The 16,492-nt window shown below is 53.3% G+C and overlaps 1 protein-coding gene across 3 annotated transcripts in view; it reads right to left on the reverse strand.

The window, feature by feature from the left end:
* Positions 1-15,596: 15,596 nt before the first annotated feature.
* The window catches only part of RPL3 (ribosomal protein L3), a 234,604-nt gene continuing 233,708 nt past the window's right edge, over positions 15,597-16,492 (reverse strand). For all 3 annotated transcript variants that reach the window (XM_066320061.1, XM_066320060.1, XM_066320059.1), the window contains exons 9-10: positions 16,356-16,475; positions 15,597-15,705 (exon numbers count right to left, since the gene is read on the reverse strand). In XM_066320061.1, the coding sequence (XP_066176158.1) occupies positions 15,661-15,705; positions 16,356-16,475 (165 nt within the window). In that variant the 3' untranslated portion in view covers positions 15,597-15,660. The remainder of the gene's footprint in view (positions 15,706-16,355; positions 16,476-16,492) is intronic.

Raw genomic sequence — 16,492 nt, forward strand, 5'->3', positions numbered from 1 at the left:
TGGGTTCCCACAGGAGCAGTCCAGCCATGGCCCCTCTCCTTCTCCACCACCTGAGCCGGGTCCTCGACTCCGCTTGCATGACATCCCATTGATTTACATCAGCAGCTGTAACCTGAGGAGCAATTCGGAAAAAGGGAGCCAGATTATGGGCAGTAAAACCGAGGCTGATAAAGGTGGCAGAATTTTGGATAGCATTTCACAGCACAGGCACTAACTTCCTGAGAAGGAGCAGAAAGCATAGGAGTGCCTGCCCATGCCGTCCCCAGCCTTGACTGTGCAGGTTTTGCATGGCCAGGCCATGACCTTAATTCTCAGAGGCCCTGAGTCTATCTCCTGGCCCCACAGATGCGATGAGTTTGAACTGAGCAGAGCTCTGGAAGAGAGGCACAGAGAAGCAGCACTACTAAACCATAAGTCACTTCTGCAATTACATGAGCAATCTCCAGAAGTAGAGGCTGATTTCCCGCTGCCTTTTCTAAACCAAACCACTCTGACTGCTTAGTCCAATCCCCTTTGTCCTCTGCATGACACAGCCCAGAAAACCTTGCTTGCCAAGCCTTTTCCCCGTGTTTTTGTGGGTGTGGTGCCTCCAGTGACCAATCCTTGCAATGTGACATGGCGAGGTACAAGCGTGTTACGGGATCCCTGGGAAGTGGGGAGAAGATGGGAGACTTGCAAGCAGTCAGACCCAGTGTGGCTCAGGCCATTGCCAGTTTTCTGAAGACAGGCTCACCTGCACAGTGCTTGAGAACCCTGAAGCAAAACTGGACTTGCCTCCTCGGCAGATGTGGCTGACAAAGTTTGTCTGGGGATCTGGGCCGTGGTGATGCCCCAGCTCCACAACTTCCTGCCTACACTCCCTTGACAAGAGCTGGGGCATCAGTCTTTGAGTCTGGCAGCTGGAGAGGAACACTCTGCCAGCTTGAGGTGGGCACAAACATCCAGGCCAGAGTCTACCCGTCGATGTGAAGAAGCAAATGAGAGGGAAAAATACAAAGAGAAAAGCCTGGATGATGGAGAAAAAAGACCAAAGCATGAAGCTGGTGTTTTATCCTTAGCCTAGGGCTCAAACCTTTGGAGCAGGAGAGGGATCCTCACTCTGTCCAGAGGAAGTTCTGGGAATATCCCTTTGCTGCTGGAAAAAGATCACAATTTGAATTCAGTGCATTTAGGAAGAGACTCCTTAAACACAGCTCCCAGTGAGCTGGCTTGGAGATTTCTCTGTCCCCTGGTATCACCAGAGTCCTTGTCACTCAGTGGTGGGTAATACCCAGTCCCCTGGGGTGCTGCAGCTAGGACACATATGCTGGGATGCCCAGGAATGGGATTCTGGTCCCTCAGCTACCCTGGCCTCTGATTCATTCCTGCTGTTTGTTGCCAGTCCTTGCCAAAGGAAAGGCTGAGGAGAACATGGGAAGAGAGGATGACTCATCCTTAAAGCCCAGGTGGCTGTCCTAGCTGAGGGACACCTGAGGCCTTCCGGCATCACAGGAAAGTGCTAGAAAGGCAAACGTTCCCAGAGAAGCTATGCAAAATAACTGCAGGAGAGCAGGGTTTCCCTGCTGCATTGTGTGCCTGCCCATCTGGGAATCTCATCAAGCCCACGTGGCAGAGTGAGCTCATAGCCAGGGTGGGAAGGCAAACCCAGAGCCTTTGTCTGCCCTCAAGTCCTGTCCAGCCATTGCTTTGGCTCCCTGTTGTGCTGCCAGTGCTGGTAGCTACTAAGTGGCATCACCCGGACTCACGCTGGGTGGGATGGGGAGGTAGGATGGTCCCCAAGAATTATGTTCCTGAAGGTGAAGGAATTCCTTCACGAGGATCTGTCACCTCCCTGCCACAGCCACCCCTCCTCTCCCGTGCCAGCACCTCCACAGACCAAACGCTCAGGAGAAGAGGGGAGGACACGTGACTTGGGAGAGCAGAAAAAAGGGACAAGAAGGTATGGATGAGGGCAGTGAAAGATGGTGATGCAGCCAAGGGAAGCTGGAGGCAGCCAGGGATAGCTTGGGGCTGGGTTTTGGAGAAGTGGATGAGATGGAATTGGAACCAATGCTAATGAATACTGTATTCGACCTGGCAATTGAGATAGATCGTACATGAGATTAGAGGTCATGGAAAGTGTATTACAAGCTCTGCATTGCTTTTATTCACTGGAGACTGTTGGAAAAACAAGCAGGAAGGCAGCACAATGCGTCCCCCAGCTACGGACATCTCAGCACACATTTGAAAGACAATGGAGAAAACTATTAACTCCAAGAGTCCTCTATCCTGTCTCCAGTATGATGCATTCCTTGTTTGGCCTGAATAGGAACTAGGGATCAAACAGACAAAGCCAATTAAAAAAAAAATCTTGTAGAAATTTCTTCGGGGGAAAAAGGGGGTTGGGTAGAGGGGAAGAATGACACAGCTGCCAGGATTAAGCGCAGCCCTGAGTAAGGGCCTTCAGCAGATGTTGACTGGCAAAAGAAGGCAGGTTTGCACACAGCCTGGTGCTGTGGGATCTCTCTATCCTAGATATCGAATATATATTCGAGATATATGCTTTGTTTTGGTCTGTCTGCTGGTTCCCAGCATTCCCAGACAGGCCTGCAGAGCCATCCCATCCAGCCCCACAGGGGTTCAGCCACTGGTGAGCACCAAGGAGGGTCCAGGGGACCCACAGCTTCTCTTCTCACTCTCGCACTTGGCCTTGACTGGAAGGACAAGGTCAGAAGCATGCTTGCTTGAGGTCTCCACAAAGGTCTCTCCAGGAGGGAAATTCGCATCCTGTCACCTGTCTTAATTAGAGAGATTATCTAATGAAATTGCTCTTCCATCAGTATTCCTCTTTCTGACAACAGATGGTGGCTTCCTTTCCCAGGAACCAGGAAATCTGTGAGTTTCTCAAGTTCTGCCACATTCTTGCTCACGACCGCAGCCTCCTCTCTTTGGACAACCATCAGCATTTCACAGGGCTCTACTGCGGATTTTAAGGTTCAAACAGTCTCTTTTGTCCACTGGGGGACCAAAGGGACCCTGAGGGGCTGCACCACCTTCCCTGCCTGAGTCCTTCAGCCATAACTTTTCTGCTAGACAGAGGCAGGCCAAGAAGCATGGGCACAGCCCCTCAGGATTTCTGATCCCTGTGCTGGCAGGGCTTCCTCCACTTCCCTGGGAAAGCACTGCTGGGCTTCACAGTTACTTGAGCAATGGCAAACTCTTGCTCAGATGGGCAGTGGAATTGGACAGGCTATTGTGCTAGAAGGCTTCAGCATGATGTTCAGGCTGTCTCCTGCTTCCTCTGCTGCTGCAGCACAAGCCTGTTTGCTTTTCCAAATGCCTAAAACCCATCACATTGTCTATATGGCTTCTCACAGGTCAGCAATCTCATGACCCTGCCATTACACCACCCCCTGCTCAGTTTTGACCCAGGTTTATCCTGTTTGCTCGCCCTTAGAAGGTTTCATTTGCTGCTTCTTATGTTGAAATGAAAGAAAAGGGGCAGGGGGAAACCAGCACTGTAGTCAGACGAAGGCCAGGAGAAGTGATGAAGCTGGGGAGAGGTTTGGGACAACCTCTCCTGCTGCAGGTGACCCTCTCATCACTGCTCCTTATGGAGCCCTGGGGAGGTACTGTCACATCTTGGCTCTGGAAGAGAGGGGATATCCTTATCATCATTTCTTAAGGTATTTTGGCCAAGCATCCTGTCCCCACTTCCTCTCCCTGTGTTCCTGTCATCTGCAATGACCAGTGACCTCAGCTTGCACAACGGGTTGTTGAATTCAGAGGTATGACCATAAGACCTCCCCATGGTTCCTTCTGGGCCTGTGGGCTACTTGGTTCATTTCCTAAGTCTAGAAATAACCTGTTATTTCAAAAAATCCATTCCAGCCTTGAAATTAACCTCCTCAAGAATGCTGCTTTTGTTGTTTTGACTCATATCCCCCCTTCCTGCCCCAGCCTGGAAGCTCTCAGACCCTGATTTAACCATGAGTTGGGGTGCTATGAGGTTGCAAAGAACTGGTGAGTCTACAGTTGAGCAGGTGTCCCTGGAGAAAAACAAAGGCTTTGCCATTCCCTACCTTCCCAGCTTTCCCTCATATACTTCAGCAATCCATTTCCATTGCCCTCTATCCCTCAAGCTTGCTTTTGGGGGTACCTCTGTCCTGGGAGGTACTCTGAGAACTTACTCAACCCCAGCATGACTGCTAAAAGAGAAGTCCTCCCTGATTCAAAAAGACCCCTGCTCTAACCTGCATCCAGCATATGCCATTGCTGATCTTCCCTTCCGTGCATCCTTTTCCAGCCCTGCTCCTGGACAGTCCCAGGTTTGTTCTGCAGTAAAATGTGCCTCCATCCCTGCTCTCCAAGACACCCCAGCCCCTGACTACATCCTACTCCCTGGGAACATCTTATCTTCATGATTCTCAACCCTCCTGAACTCAGCAGGGTCACCCCTCCTCCACCACTTGCCCCAGGAAACACTGCTCAATATGAAGAGCAGCAGTGCTGGATCCTGCTTCCAGGTCAGCAGTTATTTCATGCTGGTCTCCATCCCTCAGAATCCAATACACATCCTTAAACCTTTTGTCTTCTGCAAAAACATCCTTGCCCAGACCTTTCTAAAGGGCCAGGCAAGAGAGGAGGCCATAGTCTCCAAAGAGCATGAAACCTTTGTGTCATGGTCTCATCCTCTCATCCTTCACGGGTGCCGAGAAGTCCGGCTGTGCAACACTGCAAAGAGGCAGGGGCTGCACGGGGAGCACACTGGGTGTGTAGGATTGGAATGTGTGTGAAAAGCCAAGATGTGCCAGGGATAGATGCAGAGCATCGATTTCCTACATCCTGAGTCCCCAGTTTCCCACCTGGCTCCCACAGAGCTTCCCACAGGTCACCCCACACCTGCAGCATCCTCCCTGTGACTGGAAGCTCATGAACCACCCACTCACCGTGGCTTTCCCTGCCTTCCCAGGTGGCCAAGGCCTGCCTGCCTGGCAGAGCTGGGCTTCTGGATTCACATATGCAGAGTAAATGTGGCCCATCCAGGAGGAAGAGCAGGTGTGGATAAATTTGGAGCATAAGGCAGCGGAAGAGTCCCTGCAGCCCGGAGGAAACCAGCTGCCAGCGCTGAGGTAGCTCCAGGGAGGCAGCAGCAGCAGCAGAGCACAGGGCAACATTGCAGAAGCTGGGGGAGGCTCAAATGAGGAAGTTAGTGAAAAGCATCTGGAGATTTGAGATCAGGTAATTCCTCATATAGCAGTTCCTGCAGCGCTCTGGGAATGGACAAACAAGGCCTTCCGTCTTCCCGGCTTCCACCTCCTCACCAGCTCTCCTTTTCAGGAGAGGCAGCCAGCCAACCCTCTCCTCCCACATGGCTGGCTGCATCCCTAGGGGTGACTCACCTGGCCCTTGCTGTCCTCCAGGGCTTCCACAGCTCCCTGCCCTGCCGTGGGACGTGTGAGCCCCGTGGGCTCACACAGGACAGCAAACAGTGGTGTCCTGGGGTGGCACAGGGTGGCCAGGAGCAGCTGGCACTGCTTTGGGTGAAGGCTGGAAAGCACCTGCTGGCCTCCCAGTGCAGTGAGGTGTGGCTGCTATTTTAGGCTGGGAGAAGGTGGGAGAATGGATCTGAAATCTCCCTGCAAAGCTGCGGTGGGCACTCAACCAGGTGTCAGCTCCAGCACTGACGAGCCCAAGTGGTGGTGCTATTTTAGGAATGTATTCTTTTTCCCTGCTAGGCTATTTTTGGAAGCTGAGTAGGTACCGAAAGGACCCAGATACGTTGCAGATAAGGTACTGATGACATTTTGACACTTATGTTCCAGCCACAAACACTGCTCATGAAGGCAGACCCTGGGGATTGGAGGCACTCCTGGCAGCAGCAGCATCCTGGCTGTGCTGTCCTTTCTGCGGGCAGCAGGGTAAGAGTGCTGTAAACTTCTCCCCAGCAGTGCTGCTCCAAATGGTTCCAGTGTCCCACAGCATCAGTCATCTTCATGATGGGGGAAATCCTCCTCCCTGGCTCTGGAGTAGGCAGTGGAAGGGAAGGGGGTGGGATCTACATTTGATGGAGCTGGAATGGGCTCTTACTCCTGAGCCACGGAAGGATCTGAGATGTGAATGCTGCCTGTTGTAACAGAAAATGCGTCTTCATTACTTACAGCTTCGGTACACATCCTCTTTTTGGAATTAGGGATATGGGAGCTGGATAGGGGGAACTACAAGTGCGTTGAGGAGAAGGCTGTGTCCATTGTCATCACATTCCACTGCCACATGCAAGGTCAGGACTTAGAGAGCTCCCCAGCTCAGCCAGGCTAAGGCACTCACCCCATAGGGCCAGCAGCTAGGAGACACAAGGGTCTTGCTCTGCTCTGGGAGAGTGGATTTCCTGCCCCAGAACCACATGAAAGATCCATTGGCATTTGGGATGCAGCACTCCTGACCTGCACCTTCGAGAGAGGAAGCATCTGGGGGTTTCCTTAGGACCTGAAAGGTGCCATGGGTGGGGATGAAGAGAGGGGCAGCTTGTGACCCTGCCAAGCAGGGGCTTGCATCTCCTCCCGGCCCCGGATGAGATGAATGCCACGCCCTCTGACCTTTTTACTCAGAATTTCCTTTTGTGCCTGAGGAACAGAGGGCCTGTTGTGCATGCAAGGCATGGGGACAGCCCCGCTGGCATTTGGGGGTGCTGGAGGGGAGAGCTTTGAGGCAGCGGCAAGGCTGGCGCCCACGCTGTCACCCAGTGCTGTGCTGTTCCCATGGCCACCCTTGCTTTTGGCACACCAGCCAAAGCTTTGGCAGCAGCTGGGGATAGAGGACATCCCCCAGGTCACCCTCCCCACGGCTTCTCCATGGCAAGAACATCAGGCAGGGTTAGCTCACAGCTGCCTCCTCTCCTCACCTGGGGACCCCCCGAGGTCTCCTTGCACCCCAGACCTCAATGCAGGAGGTTGAGCTGGGGGAGATGGAGGCGCAGTGTGCTGGAGGAATGTGAGGTGTGCCATAAGCTGGGACTGAGACTACTTGTCTGAGGTGTCTCCAGCACAAGGCGATGTCTAACTCCTTCTGAATGTCTTTGTTCCCCTCAGTGGCGTCAGCAGCTCTTTGCTCCCTCCAGGAGATGATTCTGCTTCCGTTGCTAGCGTTTCCTGTGTTTCTCCCCGCTCAGTCCCCGCAGAGCCAGGCAACACCAGCACAAAAACAGGATTTGAGTGGCTGCAGAATTATCCTGATAACAATGACCAAGGAGACAGTCCTCTGGATGGGACTCTCCCTAGAGTCAGACCTCCAAATTGCTCACACCAACCTTTGGCACCCCCTTCTTCCCTGCCCCTGTGGCTACTTGTGCACAGGGGAGATTTCAGGCGGGGGAGTGAGCAGCCAGAAAGGGGAACTGCTCCATGCCAGCAAGTCCTTCCATCCCTGCACCTTGGCCATGGCAGCCAGGCAAAGCAGCTCTGACACTGTCCCCACTGTCCCCAGCTGCTGTCCCCATCAGCGGCCAGCAAAGCCTCAACATGCCATGCTCTCCCATGCCAACCCAGCTCCATTTCCCAGGGAACAGAGCAGCTTTGGGGAGGAGGCGAGGGTAATTGCAATCTGTCTTTGTCTGTGAACAGAGCAGAAGGCAGCTCGGGCTTACAGGCAGGACCAAGGGAGCTAGTGCCCAGAGACGTGCTCCCATGCAGCAGCAGTCCTGCACCTGTGTGTCCACCTCTCCACCTCGAGCATGCCCAAAGGAGACCTGGGATTGCTTAGCATCCCACATGGAGATATGAAATTCAGGGAACCCACACTTATGGCCCAAAATGTTTGCCTGGATCTTCTGAAAGAGGTGCCATCCCCAGCTGCTGGCCACCACTTCCTGATGAGGAGCTGCTGCCCTCTCAGCACACTGCTGGAGCCACAGGGGAAGATCTGCCCGCCTCACTCCGTGCAAAGCTGGCGGCACAGATGGGGCGAGGGAAGAAGGGGCTCAAGCGAGCCTGCCTAAAGGTGCCTGCAGCAAGCAAGGAAGCACATGCACAGACTGATCTGCTGGGCGGTCTGGAGGCAGCAACAAGCGCTGAGAAGGAGCTGCAGAGCCACAGTGCAGCTGGAGCCTGAAGAAGGTGCGCTGCAGCCACGCTCCAGCTTGTTGAACAAGCCGGATCCATGTCTACGCCGCCCTCCCCCTGCCAGGTGCTCGGCTCATCCCTGACTGAGGCTCCCTTTGCCTCACACGGCAGGGACATGCAGGCTGGGAGACAGCAAAAACTGACTCTATGGGTGCCCGAGGGACACCCCCCCTTCCCAGGCTTTATGGCCTGGAAACCTTTCCACTGTGCCCCACTCTAACACGGCACCCGCTTCCACCGGGCTTCTGGGTATCTCGGAGGGAGTACAACCCAAGACAGGTGCTGGAAATTGAAGAAGTCCTGCCTGCTGCAACATCTAGCAAACACCAGACTGGCAGAGCTGATGGAGGGTGCAAGATACTGCCTCCAGCCTTACCGATCCCTCCAGCCTTACTCAACCTTCTACCCTCAGCCCTGACCTCGCTGTTCCAAGGGGAGATCACCACTGCCCTGCCCTGTAGATGCCCAGCAGATGTGTTGGGCCTTGGAGCAACTGGTTGGGAATGAGGCCAACTTGTGCTGTCAGGACTGGGGGTTTGTTGTGACTCCTTCGTTACTGTCAGTGCTGCTGATCCATAAATTCCTGGCCAGGGAGGAAATCTGATTTTTGGCCAACACAGGAGATCTCTGACCAACAGAGGCAGGAAATAGCTACGGTGAGTGAATAAATAAATGGTGCAACTGTAGCTCTGCCTTACATGGTCTTCATGGGGAGTTTTCCTTTGTTTTTCAGGTTGGCTATTTATACCACAGAGTGTGAAAATGATGTCAGCAAAGTCTCTGCTCCTCGCCACAAAGAAAACCAGCCTTGAGAATTTTTGCAGGGCTGAGAGACCTCCTTGGGCAGAAAGGTTCAGAGGCTGTTTACAAGGCTGGTGGACCTGGCAGGAAACCCCAGCTGCCATGCAGCCCCTGAGGAGTCCCCTCTACTTCCACACATCCAGCTGAGGGGAACAGTTGTACCAAACTCATCTAGAATATGGCTCTGCCGAGTAAAAGTCCATTTTGCCTAAAACCTACTCACAACCCCTTCCCAGAACATCTCTAGCCCCTTCACAGCCTCCCATTTCTCACTGTGTTTCTCTTCTGCTCCTTTTCTTTCTCTATCCCATTCTCCATTGCAGCCTTTAAGGGTTTTGGCTCCTGCCTGCTTGTCCTCGCAGTGTTGGTCCAAGTCTGCCCTCAAGGACAGAAGAGGGAAGGAGAAGGAACGGAGAGTTTTCCTTGTGGGACTTTGCTGCTCCCCTGAGAAATCCCAGGAGATTTCTCCAAGATGGGTCATCCCCATGCCCACAGGAGGTAGGAAGGAACAGACTCAGACCAGAAGAGGAAAGTCCAAGTTCAAGCTGAGCTTGTTCAGCTGCGGATGGTGGGCAGCAATGGCCACGCTTTGGGAAAGGAAAAGAGGAATAAAACTTCCCTTCCCACTGTGTCTGTCCCCTGCAATTAGGAGTGGCTACAACAAGCCCACACGAGTTGGAGTTGCACGGCTGCCAGCAAAGCCTCGGTGCCCCATGGGCAGGGGCTGCTGGCAGGGTGGGAAGGGAAAAGCCAACATGAGTTCAAGGATTGCCGGCGTACTTGAGACAAGAAAAACTCTTTCTGGTGACATATGCATCAGGTGTTTCCAGACGATAACAAAACCTGCCTGAGGTCATCGATATTTAATTAGCAATGAGCTCCGTTAAACATTATCCCGGGGGCAAGAGGGAGGGGAAAAGGCGCTGAATTGGAGAAAGATTTAACTCTTTGCAGAGAAAGAGAAGGGAAGGTTGCCTGCAAGAAGAAAGAGTCTCCATTGTTGGACCCCATGAGATTCTGACACTAGGCTGGACCCAGGGGTGGAAAATCTTTGGGGTACGCGTGTCTCTTGGGTCTCCAGGGGAAAGAGATGCTTTTCCCCATGGAAATGAAAAGCACTAAATTTGAAAGCTCAGTGCTCCTGCACGCCAGCAGCCCCGGGGCAGCCAAGCACGGCGGCTGGAGCAAAAGGCTGGTGAGCAGTGAGGCCAGTGTTGTGTCTGGTTTCCCCACCGGAGCCCTCTCGGCGTGGCCTCGGCCATGCCAACAGCTGGGACACTCCGGCACTTTCCCTGGGATCGCTGAGTCACAGCCCCACTACCTGTGTGGTTCACACCTGGGTCCCTGCCCCGCCGCTGTCTCCACCGTTTCCTGTGGCACACATCCCATGCTCAGCACCCTGAGGGCAAGGAGGAGGAGCAGGAAGGCGTGGGGGACTCTGCTGAGGGTTTCCTTTGGGGATGAAGGCTTTGGTTGAAGAAAAGGGGATGCCGAAGGCTCCGAGTGGGGGTGACATTTTGGCCCTTCAAGCACAGCCTGAAACCCTGGCATGCTCCAGGAAGGGATGTTATAAAGGTACCAAAATGGACCACCTCACTCTGTCCTTCCCCAGCCACTCACACGTGCTGCTCTCTGCTACCTCCCCACGCCAAAATCCCCAAACCTGGCACCCATAATTTGCCCCTAGATCACAGGGACCTGCTGAAAGACTGAGCATGAGCTGTGCTATGAGGGGGGACATGAAAAGCAGGTGTGTCTTCTGCTCACAGCCAGGCTCCCCTGCCACACCAGCAGCCTCTCAACACTGGGGACACCCGGGAAGGCTCCTGCTTGGAGAGGGGAAGGAAAACCTCCTTGGGAGATGGACAGGACAGCACAGCATGGCTTAGGGTATGGTCAGCCACAGCTTCCATCAACTGGCTGGTATCCCCGGGGCCTGCTCCTGCCCAACAGAGAAACCCCTGTTGGAGAGGAGGCAGGTGAATCCGGGCTGGTATTTGCCAGTGGCCAGGTGCTAGGGGATGATTCTACTCTGGCTCAAGCACAGCCTGGGGCACAGTCAGCCTCTGGCAGTGTTCAATGTCACCTCCCTAGGGATGCTGCCCTTCCTCCATCTCTGGCCGCAGTGGTGGTAGTGGTCTCCCACTGCTGAGCACCTGGAAGGGATCTCCAGAACAAAATGGCCTTTGGCGGAAGGGTCTGATGAGATCCTCAACACTTCTGCATGGTGAGGGCCTTGGGCTGGGATGAGGACAAGCAGCAAGAGGTTCCAGGAGCAGGGATGTACATCATCTGTGATACAGACAACCTGCCCAGCACATGTGTACTGTCTTCCTACTGCCTCATCCCTGCTTGTCACCAGGGCCAGGCACCGAAGAAGAGAATGGATATGTGGGACAGATACAGATTCCTGCCAGGCACCTTGCCCTTGCCATGGGCAAGCATACTCCTGCTTTCCTGCTCCAGCTTTGACATTCATGGGCAAAGTCCACATGTGACCCATCAAACACAGCTGAGGTCCTTCAGAAGTGGGAGAGGGAATGAAGCTGAGGTGGGGAAGGGGCCTAGTCCTAGTCCTTTATCCCTCACCCATAAGGTCTGAAAATGGTGCGGGATGAGGTGGAAAAAATTAGCAAATCCCCAGTTTAGGGGCAGAATAAAGAGCAGCAGCAGCCCTCCAGGTCTTTGAGTGAAGGAAGAGGCTGCAGCCTCAGGCAGGGCGGAGCAGGTCAGCAGATGCAAGAATTTCATCTGCAAGGAGCAAGGAAATGTCCCGGAGCTGTTTGATCTTATTGTATGAAGGGAAGCAGGAGTGGGCGTCCAGCCTTGCTGGAACCAAACAAAGATTATAAATACCTCCGCCATCAACAGCTCCTCACCAACCAGAGCCCCGGCTGCTGGCTGATTCCCAACAGGAATAATGAGCTTTGGTTTCCATCCACCCCTCGAACACAGTGGCAGAGAGGAGCGGAGCAAACAGCAGACGGCTCCAGCCACAAAGCTGAGGGGGGAATTATCCTGTGGAATTAGACGTGTGGGGATAGCTTCCCTCACTGATTGCCCATACAGCTGTCCCCAGCAGCAACAGTCCCTGTTGGCTTAGTCTCTACCACCACTGGTGTCAATAAGGAAGTAAAAAAAAATACATATTTTAAAAGCATTTGGCATTTGGGTGTGAAATGATGCCTGACTCTGTGGACAGTCTTAGAGAGGTGTCCCTTGGATCTCCGAGCCGGATCTAGGTATATGTCTTTCCCTGATTTGGTCCTTGGGTTTGATTTTAATGCCACACATAGCTACCAAGAATGCTGCCTGACCTTGGAGTGCTTTGGGGCTTGCAGGGAGCTGGGTGGCACCTGGGCATCCAGAGGACCCTTGCAATCTCCCTACCAGGAGCTGTCCCTAGCAGGAAAGGACGGCAACCCCACGGAGTTTTGGGGAAGTTGAGAGCCTGTAGAAGATAAATTTAGTCTTCCTCCATGTGCCCATTGGTCACCACAGAAACATGTGATTCTCCAGCACCGTGCTGGGAGAAGGAATGAAAAGACTTCCCAAAACTCACATGGACTCCCATAAGTCCTGTGCCCAGCCGGGGAGCAGTGCTGCCCTGGGACTACTGACATCTTCATGGCAAGAAGGCCCTGGTGGCCACGGGAAAACTTCAGCTTTGGCTTTGCTTTGGCACAGGGAGCTGCAGTCCTGGAGCTCCACATTGGGAGTGCCTCTGTGAGGAACCACTCCCCATCATATCCATGGCCCCGGGTCCCACAAGCACTTCTAAGGGTTCGTGAGAAGCCAGCAAGTTGTCAGGTACAAAAGAAGTCCTCGGGCTGGGGGGTGGAGGGAGCTGCAAATCAAATGCACGCTGGCCTCGGGACAGCCCAGTGGAGCTGCTCTGGCAGAAAAGCTGCCGTGGTGCATGAACCCGGCTGCGGCTCCCCCGGGGCACCTTCATCAGCCCTTCTCCCCCATCCAGCATACTTGAAGCTCCCCGCTTGTCATCGGGATCAAAGGCAGGGGCCGGGGTGGGAAGGCAAGGTGTCAGCTGGGCCACTAGTGAAGCTGACTGCGGGAGCCAAGACCTCCAACTTGAACCCAATTTTTCCCCTCCCAGGCATCCTTACACACTTCTAAGGCCTCCGCTCCAGCATCACAGCTGCATCTCGTTTCATCTTCTGCACGGAAAAGAGGCGGCAGTGCTGGCTGGGGCCAGATGCCGCTGGAAAAGAGGCCCCCACCTGGGAGTGCTGGGTCCCAGCCCTGCACCGCTGGCAGCTGGGGAGCACCCGGTGCTGGGGCTGAAACCGAGTCCCTCTTCCCAGCCGCCGCCTTCCCACCACCAGCTGGGACAGGGCACGTTCCCACGGCTTTTGGTGTTATTTCAGCAGGGTAAGGGCTGGCCCCGTCCTCCTGCGGGGCTCTTGGGTTGGTCTGAGCATCACCAGGGTGTGGGATACAGACCAGTGGCTTCTCACTGGACTGGGATCTTGGACATTTTGGAGTAGGGAAGCAGAACCACCACAGCATTCATGGAGCTGTGGGGTATGAGATGACAGCGCCAAAAAGAAAAACTCAGTAATTAAATGTAAGTCACCCTAAAAATGTTGGCTTTGGGGAGCTGCTATACTGATGTACACAACAGTTGCTGCTTGTTGCACTGGGGACTGTCCCCAAAAGAGAGGACACACGGTCTGCAGGAGCAGGAAGGCTGGGAGATAAGAGTTGCAGGGTGGACCAGGTTTTAGGAGTGGGAGGCTTTGCCAAAGACAGCTTGGCATCCCATGGCTTCACTCCCCACCCACACGGCTTGGCAGGGATGTCCCACAAGCGGGTTCCCAAGAGCTGCCCAGCAAAGCAGCCGGGTGTTACCGCGGGGCTCCAAGGAGCTCTAAGAGGACCTGAGAGGACCCACACCGCCCGGGTGCCGCGGCCAAGCAGGGCTTTTCTCCAGGCCAGGCCAGGCCAGCAAGCCGTCAGCGAGTGTCTACAGAGGAAGGAGCGCCACCTCCTGACGTTGGATGTCCCCAGGATTCCAGGAAACAATCTTTTGTGGGGTTTTCTTCCCCACCATCCACTGTTTTATCAGTCAGCAACAAACGCTTCAAAAATAAACAAACCCAAGTCTGGCACTGGGTTCCAAGGCAAAGTAACTCCTCCTGCCAGACACACGTCGAGCATCTTCAACAATGACATTCCTTCAGGACTGCTTCCACCTACTTAGGCGCCAACTGGATTAAAAATTCCCTCTGCCAGTCACTTCAAAATAGAATCAGCAGCACCCCCAGAGCTTCCACCACAAGGTGTGGTAAAATTAGGTGCTTTTAGAGATGTTCATCAAGATAGTCCATAGTTTGTCACAGATGCTCACCCCCAGCACATCCATTTATCCTGACAATCCCAATTCCCTTGGATGCATGGTGAGATGGAAGCAGCAGTAGGCAGTGTTGGCTCAGAGCCATGCCCTTCCTAGTCAGCGAAGTACATACCAGCTTTAAAAAGCAAAAAGCCCACCTAAGGGGAGGGGAAAAAACCTCACTCGTCAGAGGTGCCCATAAAACTGCAGGCTCAGGATGGACAGAGGTTGGGAATTCTGCTTTTCTGCATCACAGGAATACTAATGTAAGGATCTTCTCCACCTACCTGCTAATTTGAGGCTTGTGACAAGAGGGAAAAAAAATTAGGTGAGACCTCTCTTATTTCACTTGGCCGAAATTAGCCAGCAGGTTCATGTGTTAAATGAGGTTGACAGTGAGCCAGGCAGCTCTTTTAGTCACCCAATCTGGTTTCTAGGGAAACAAGGTAAATGTTTTTCCTTCTTCCTGCCACCTTTAACTCTCAGAAGGCTCTCATGCACTACCACAGGAAAAAAATCTCGACATCCCATCTTTCCTCATTGAAGGTAAGAGCAAATAGGGCCAACCCAGTTCTGTTTCAGGGCAGTGCTACATTTTGGTGTAAATGTCTGGAGTTAGTGCCTCAATTGCTGCCATGTCTCCAATTATGGTCAGAGAAGGACACACCAAACCATCTCCCTGGTAGCCAGCAGGGTATTTTAGGTCAGGCAGTAACACAACACCAGCAACACTGATAGACCTCTTGTCTCCTCAGATGGTGAGATGCAGATCCTCCTCCTCCCTGCCCAAGCAGGCCTGCTTCCTGTCACCTTTCAGCAAGGAAACTATGTGCATTCAGAAAAATCCAGCTGTTGTGAGGCTGGGAATTTTCAGAACTACTGTCTTCTGCTGCTCTCAGGCACAGCAACAAACTGCACTTCTGAAGCGTGCAGGCTACAGCCCCACCATACAGACACTGGGAGGTTTCCATGGCAACAACCAGCAGCTGTCAGCTACCCAAAATTTAGCGGCTTGAACTCTCTGGTTTACGTCAAAACCCATTTGACTCAAAGCTTTCTGTTCACCCAGCTGAGGACTGACAAGTGGACTAATACCTCAGCAACTGCAAACACATTTAGGGCCCCTGCTGCTTTACAATTTCACACAGCCAGAGACGTCCTGCTCTGATGCAATCTTTGCTCTGCAAAACCAGCAACAGCAGCTTCATTTTCTTAAGAGCAACCCTGCTATAAGGTGGATGCTCATGAGCTAAAACTTTACATGCTTCTTTGGTTTGATCCACATGTAGAAACTGCAGTCAGGGTACCAGGCTTGACAAAGTGATGTACACACCAAGAGGCAAAAATAATTTCTTTAAAATATTTATTTTTTGGTCTGAGAGCACACTGGCTATAGGACCATTCCACCAACTAGGCTGCCTCCTCTTTTGCAATGCGATCCTTCTTGAGTGGTCCCTGAAAAAAACCCACAAAAAGCAAGTTATGTAAACAGCAGTCTGCACAAAAGACGTAACATCCTAATCACAAAAGCTGTAAAGAAACCAAGGCAAAAAAATGTCCCCCACGCTGCAACCCACTGGAAAGCCCATGCCCCATGCCCACAGCCAGAGGTTTTGGGAAAAGCTGAACCCGGCGCAGGCGCACTGGGCCGACCAGGGGACTCTGGATGTGCATGAGCAGCAACGCTGGTGCCACCTGGTGGGGAAGCTTCTGCTTGGCCCCAACCGTGGCACAGCTCTGACCCTGCAGCACTCCCAGCTGCTTTCTCCGGCCGAGTAGCAAACTGGGAATGCCACCACGGTGAGCATCTCTTCCTCCTGAGCTGCTCTTGGAGGAAACGGAGCAGTGCTTGTTCTGTGCTTCAACACTGAACAACCTGTGCCCAAACACGGCAACACCCCTCTGACACGAAGAGCTGTCACAGGGGAAGTGAGACCCCAGGCCCCTTGCAGTTATAACCAAGCTGACAGGAGGAGGCTTCTCAACCAAAGTTTCTGTTTCACGGGAACTTGGCCACATTACAGCCTAAAGGCCAAGCTATCAGCTGCCACGAGCTCCAAGACAACACAGCAGTACACAATAAATGTGCCAGGAAGAGCCCTTACCATGAAAGCCTTTTTCTCCTCAGCTGTCTGGAAGCGGCCATGACCAAACTTTGAAGTTGTGTCAATGAACTTCAAGTCAATCTTCTCCAGGGCCCGGCGCTTGGTCTGCACAAGCAGGGACTAAAAAGAGAGATGCC

The sequence above is a fragment of the Sylvia atricapilla genome, chromosome 5 (genome assembly GCF_009819655.1).
Source record: "Sylvia atricapilla isolate bSylAtr1 chromosome 5, bSylAtr1.pri, whole genome shotgun sequence".
NCBI classification, from domain to species: Eukaryota; Metazoa; Chordata; class Aves; order Passeriformes; family Sylviidae; genus Sylvia; species Sylvia atricapilla.